We start from the raw sequence: 6497 nt of genomic DNA, 5'->3' as shown, positions 1-6497 counted from the left end.
GGGTAATCACAAGAAACAGCTGGAGAGGGGAGGCGACAGGAAGCAAGTACAGACATGAGACAAGGGGTGAATAACTTTCAAAGTAAAACGGGAACCCGACAGACTGTGACAATCCCAAATGACACAGAAAATAAACAGATCGTGACATCGAGTTGTATTCAAGCTCACAAAGAACCGAAAGAGAGGAATCTCTTGACGATTATTTCCTTGTCTTGTGATCCTGTTTTCAGGGCCTCAGTGGTCTGGATGGGTTACTCGGGGTTGAAGGAAATCCTGGAGATCCAGTAGGTTGAAACAGTCCTTACTATAATACATGTGGTCGTTCTATTGTTCATCTTTTTACTAAATGATGATCTGTTCGTCCCCAAAGGGTGACGTAGGTTTCAGAGGAGCTCCTGCGAAACCTGGCAGCACTGGCAAAATGGTAAGCTCCAAAACACACATGGATGACGTGCATAACTTCACCATAACACCATATTTTGTGACATTAAATACATCTAAAATGTGTTTAATGTTGTAGGGAAAACCTGGATCTCCTGGGGTCAGAGGAAGCAGTGGAGCACCAGGGTTTAAGGTACAACATTATTGCCTTTATTCATTTTTTTATAATGAATTGAAATAGTCAAAATGTCCTGTATATTCACTGTGGACATGTGTATATCGTTTGATGTACCCCTGGTGTACAATAACACTGCCTATAACCATCAAGTAACTAAGTACTTATTTGACTTTATTAACGTGTGATTGTCCCTCAATATAATGTGTTAGATAGATGGATGGATGGATAGATAGATAGATAGATAGATAGATGGATAGATAGACAGATAGATAGATAGATAGATAGATAGATAGATGGATAGAGAGATAGGTAGATAGATAGATGGATAAAGAGATAGATGGATAGAGAGACAGGTAGGTAGATGGATAGAGAGATAGGTAGATAGATAGATGGATAAAGAGATAGATGGATAGAGAGACAGGTAGGTAGATAGATAGAGAGATAGATAGATGGATAGATAGAAAGGGAAATGTTGCAGCAGCATAAAAAACAAGGCAATTAACAAATTACAGAAATTAAGACACAAGAAATAAATTTAATATATATATATACTGTATATACACGTGAGGTGGAAAATATTCATGTGGAAATACACTTTTCCATTAACAAATATAATGCAGGATATTATTGTGCAATTATTGTTAACCTACGTATTGCATATTGCCTTTTAATCTGCTCTATAATGAAATGTCCTACTGATGTCCTGTTCTGTGTTTCAGGGTAAATCTGGATTCAAAGGAAAACAAGGACCACCTGGACCAATGGGGCCAAAGGTATAGAAAGCAGAATAATAATTGTAAAACAACATCCATAAAATACTTAACATAACATCTGTAAATATCTGTATGATCTGTACAGGGTCTTCCAGGACTGAGAGGAGAGAAGGGAGAGTCTTCAATCTCTGGTCTGAAGGTAAAGTCCAACATTAATGCCACTTTCCCACCAAAGCGCTTGCAGGGCCAGTTCGGAGCTAGTGCCCAATTCCCCACCAGTTCTTCCTGTTTCCACCGCAGAGGGCTCTTTGCCCCCGAAAACCGATTCTTATCTGGCCCCACTCGACTGCCCGTCCAGAAACCAAGAACCAAATATGTCACGCTTACTTAAACGCTGATGTCAGAACGCAGCACCAGTTGGGCTCTGGGCGGTGGAAAAACAACTGGGGCTAAAAAGAAGACCCGGTTCAGAACCAGAAAAGCACAGAGCTAGAACTGGAACTAGTTTACCTTTTTAAGAAATTATCTTAATCCAAACAATCCTGATCACTATTTTCTGGTAAATAAATCTTTAATTAAAATCTGTATTAAATTGCAGAGTCTTAACCGGGGCAATAATGCATCTGCTTTCAGTTCGGAGCTAGTGTCTGATTAAGCACCGGTTCTTCCTGTTTCCACCGCAGTGGGGCCAGTTCTTGACTCCCGAAAACCAGTTCTTATTTGCTCGTCCAGAAACTAAGAACCATATATGTCACGCTAACTTTAACGGTGATGTGATGACGAAGCACCAGTTGGGCTCTGAGCGGTGGAAACACAACTGGGGCTAAATAGAAGAACCGGTCCAGAACCAGAAAAGCACGGAGCTAGAACTGGAACTGGTTTGGTGGAGAAGGGGTATAAGTGTGCTGCATTACGGGGTTTATTGGGAAAAATATGTTTTATTTATCGTTAAGATGGTTTATGTTTTCATTTCCAATGATATACTTGACTCTTTGTTGTAAGAATATACTAAGAGGAAACGATTTTACGATAAGCTCTGATCGGCTTGCAAAAATCAGACACAATTACACTGTTGATAATTGTTTGTTGACAACTTTATTTACAGGGTCTCCCAGGTGAAATGGGAATATTTGGAGCAGTCGGGCCATCTGGGCTAAAGGTTTGTTGAAATATTTGAAGATTAGAATAATTTACATTCCAAAAAATGCCACATTTCTCCTGCTTTACCACATTGTTACCTTCCAGGGGAATCCTGGTCTGCAGGGGCTGAAGGGTCGAATAGGCCATAAAGGAAAGCAGGTGAGTTGTTTTTACTTCTCTTTTAAATGTTTTTAGAAGTAATTTAATAATGAACGTACTTATTTTCACAGGGAGAGGCCGGTCCTCGGGGTCCACACGGGCGTAAAGGCATCCTCGGACTCCCTGTACGTTGCTTTGATATTCTGCTCTTTGAGAAAGTTATGAAACACTTCACTAAAGTAATTTCTGTTTTGTTTTTTCTTACAGGGCCAGCTTGGGAAGAAGGTGAGACTTTTTAATGCCTCCATGCAAGCGTGATTTTAGGAAACGCACTGATTGACAAGACCTACAAAGTCATTTGGGTAAAAAAGTCAGAATTCTGATATATTCAGAATTATAGGAAAAAGTCCTAATTTAGAGATTTTCAGAAAAAAATCTGATTCTTATAAACTTTTCAGAACTTTGAGATTTCCAAGAAAAAGTCAGAAATGTCAGAATTTTTTTAAAAAGTGAGAATTTTGAGATTTTGAGAAAAGTCAGAATTTTAAGATTTTCAAAAAATAGTCAGAATTTTAAGATTTTCCGAAAAACGTCAGAATTATAGGAAAAAATCCTAATTTTGAAATGCTCAGTAAAAAATCTGTTTTTTGGAAAAATTTCAGAATTTCAGCTGATCACCTGGTGGGAGAGATTTACAAGAAAAAGTCCAAATTTTCAAAGAAAAGTCTGATACTCTGAGAATTCTGAGATTTTGGGTCAAAAATCTGAATTTATTTTCAATAAAAGTCAGAAAAAACCAGCATTTTTTTAAAAGTCAGAATTTTGAGATTTTCAGAAAGAAATCTGTATTTTAGGAAAAAGTATTTAAAAAAAAAGAATATATATATATATATAAACATGATATAAACAGCAAACTAACAATGCTGTAATTTATGTTTTTTGACTATGAAGGTTTAAGTGTGTTCTTGTATCCTGCATCCTGATTTCACTGTTTTCAAATGTTCTTTTGCAACAAAGAATTTTTTTTGAAAGCTCATGCAGTCAGCCTGAAATTATTCCAGCCTTTCATTATTTGCAGTTACCATGTGTGTGAATAGTGAGATTTGTTGAAATGCATTAGTATCGAGACAGAGTCTGACTGTGTTTACAGGGAATGAAAGGAGTCGAAGGAGGGAGAGGACCAAAGGGAGTGAGAGGCAAGCCAGGACCTCCAGTAAGACATTCACTCATCTAATCATCAGTTAAAACAAAAGAAAGTTAACTGTAACATACTGTGAAGTTTGAAGAGGCATTTCAATTATAATTTATTGCCATGGGTTTCTCCCCTCTTTCCTCACAGGGGAAGCCAGGAGCACCAGGCATCAAACGCAGGCCTTCACAAAGACGGGGATCGAAGCCTGAACTCAGACCGGGTCGTCAGAGACCCAAAACAGCACGCATTAAAAGATTAATACCTGAAAACGTGCCGCGGTTCAGACTAACACCGGCCCTCCTGAAGGTAAACAGATCGTGGGTTCAAGTGTCCCTCTCAGATAAACTTTATCTACACCTTGTCCCTGATTTGTTTTGTGTCACGGCTTCTGTCCACATAATGCGTAGCAGTTCAGTCAGACAACTCACGTGTTTCTTGATATGTTAGAAAAATGGTCGCTGGTCCCCGGCTTGAGCTTGAATCTCAGGATCCATGTATCTGTGATCCTCTCCAGAATGGAAGGAGTCATCACATACAGAGCATCAACTAGTTCCTGAACAGTGTCCTTCACATGCTGATATCCAAGAGAGGGAGTTCCACAGTCACAAGATGGAGGAATAGAAAGCAGTATTCAATGTTTACTTCAGATTAGCTCCACGTCAGAAATGATCATGCTTGTCATATGTCTCTCTCCATAGAGGCTGAATCATCATGTTAATCACATAGCTATCATATGCCTCAAACAGTCCTGATGCTCTTCTAGGTAATCACACATCCTGTCATGTTCACAGCTACAGTTGATACCTTTGTTAGCATGTTGCTCTCATGTTGGAAGAGGACATTCAGTATTTTACCAACATTTTGCATTTTCTATAGTTTTTAATAAGTGTAAGTGTTCCTTCACATCTTCCCTTGACCCCATTAACCCAGGGGTCCAGGCTGCTGTCCAGGAGATGGTCTGAGGAGGAAGAGGAGGAGGAAGAGGATTCGTTCAGCTGGCCTCAGGGAACCAAAGAGGATCCTGCCACCTCCTGCTACGAGCTGGGTCTCATACACCCTCACCTGAGCGATGGTGAGCCTCTGAATACACTACACTGTTTACTGAATGATTCTGAATGATGGGGCACTAAAGTGGATCATCTCTCAGGTTTCTTTTACATGGACCCCAACCAAGGCTGTCCGCACGACTCTGTGAGGGTTTTCTGTAACTTCACAGCAGGAGGGGCGACATGCATCGAGCCTCTACCCTCACAGGTACACTCACTTACTCCTACATTCATATGTATCATTATTATAACTTGTAGGGGCGATTTTGTCCCTAAACTACAAATATCCAATCAAAGAAACTGCACAAAATCAAACTGCAGCTAAGGCACCAGGTAGCCAATTGTAATTGTTAATCTCCTGTTCTTTAGATTAAATTAAGTTGGAAATCAAAGAAGAAGAATGCACCTGTCCAATGGCTCAGTCAGCAGCACGCTGGGAACAAGGTAACACATTTTAATTAATAGAGAAACTTTTGATAAATCTGAAAACTGACTCCTGTGTGTCTCTACAGTTTGAGTATGTTGGACTGGATGTGGTCCAGCTGAGGTTCCTGCGGCTGCACAGCCTCTCGTCCTCACAGCTCCTGACGCTCCGCTGCTCAGAGAACAGCTCCAGATCTGCAGGAGACACATCGTCAGCTGATCACATGCTGGGAGACACATCGTCAGCTGATCACCTGCTGGGAGACACACCGTCAGCTGATCACCTGCTGGGAGACACACCGTCAGCTGATCACCTGGTGGGAGACACACCGTCAGCTGATCACATGGTGGGAGACACACCGTCAGCTGATCACATGGTGGGAGACACACCGTCAGCTGATCACCTGGTGGGAGACACATCGTCAGCTGATAAAATGCTTCACCTGCTGGGAGACTCCGGCACAGAAATCCCTTCCCACTTCACCTCCGTGTCCAGGAGAGGCTGTGAGGTCAGTATCCTGTTCACTGTTTAGTACATTATAATATATATGTTTTCAAGTTCACCTATTCTGCTAAATCCACTTCTTCATGTCTCTTCTACATCAACATGTGTCCCCTCTTCTTCATGTCTCTTCTACATCAACATGTGTCCCCTCTTCCTCATGTCTCTTCTACATCAACATGTGTCCCCTCTTCTTCATGTCTCTTCTACATCAACATGTGTCCCCTCTTCTTCATGTCTCTTCTACATCAACATGTGTCCCCTCTTCATGTCTCTTTTACATCAACATGTGTCCCCTCTTCTTCATGTCTCTTCTACATCAACATGTGTCCCCTCTTCTCCATGTCTCTTCTACATCAACATGTGTCCCCTCTTCCTCATGTCTCTTCTACATCAACATGTGTCCCCTCTTCTTCATGTCTCTTCTACATCAACATGTGTCCCCTCTTCTTCATGTCTCTTCTACATCAACATGTGTCCCCTCTTCTTCATGTCTCTTCTACATCAACATGTGTCCCCTCTTCCTCATGTCTCTTCTACATCAACATGTGTCCCCTCTTCTCCATGTCTCTTCTACATAAACATGTGTCCCCTCTTCTTCATGTCTCTTCTACATCAACATGTGTCCCCTCTTCTTCATGTCTCTTCTACATCAACATGTGTCCCCTCTTCTTCATGTCTCTTCTACATCAACATGTGTCCTCTCTTCTCCATGTCTCTTCTACAGCAGCATGTGTCCCCTCTTCTCCATGTCTCTTCTACATCAACATGTGTCCCCTCTTCTTCATGTCTCTTCTACATCAACATGTGTCCCCTCTTCTTC

At 41.1% G+C, this 6497-nt stretch overlaps 1 protein-coding gene across 1 annotated transcript; it reads left to right on the top strand.

Moving 5' to 3' along the window:
- Nucleotides 1–207: 207 nt before the first annotated feature.
- Nucleotides 208–5681, top strand: LOC104963161 (collagen alpha-2(XI) chain-like; the record flags this gene model as incomplete). The annotated part of the gene is made up of 15 exons (XM_010791720.1): nucleotides 208–284; nucleotides 371–424; nucleotides 521–574; nucleotides 1279–1332; nucleotides 1418–1471; nucleotides 2378–2431; nucleotides 2518–2571; nucleotides 2643–2696; nucleotides 2779–2796; nucleotides 3662–3724; nucleotides 3851–4009; nucleotides 4634–4775; nucleotides 4851–4957; nucleotides 5119–5193; nucleotides 5262–5681. Coding segments are annotated over exons 2-15 (1311 nt in total), but the record flags the coding sequence as incomplete, so codon positions are not given.
- Between the last annotated feature and the right edge of the window lie 816 nt (nucleotides 5682–6497).

The sequence above is a fragment of the Notothenia coriiceps genome, unplaced genomic scaffold (genome assembly GCF_000735185.1).
Source record: "Notothenia coriiceps isolate Sejong01 unplaced genomic scaffold, NC01 NC01_scaffold00035725, whole genome shotgun sequence".
NCBI classification, from domain to species: domain Eukaryota; kingdom Metazoa; phylum Chordata; class Actinopteri; order Perciformes; family Nototheniidae; genus Notothenia; species Notothenia coriiceps.
Note: the sequence above shows the minus strand (reverse complement) of the source record. Positions and strands in the feature narration are given on the sequence as shown.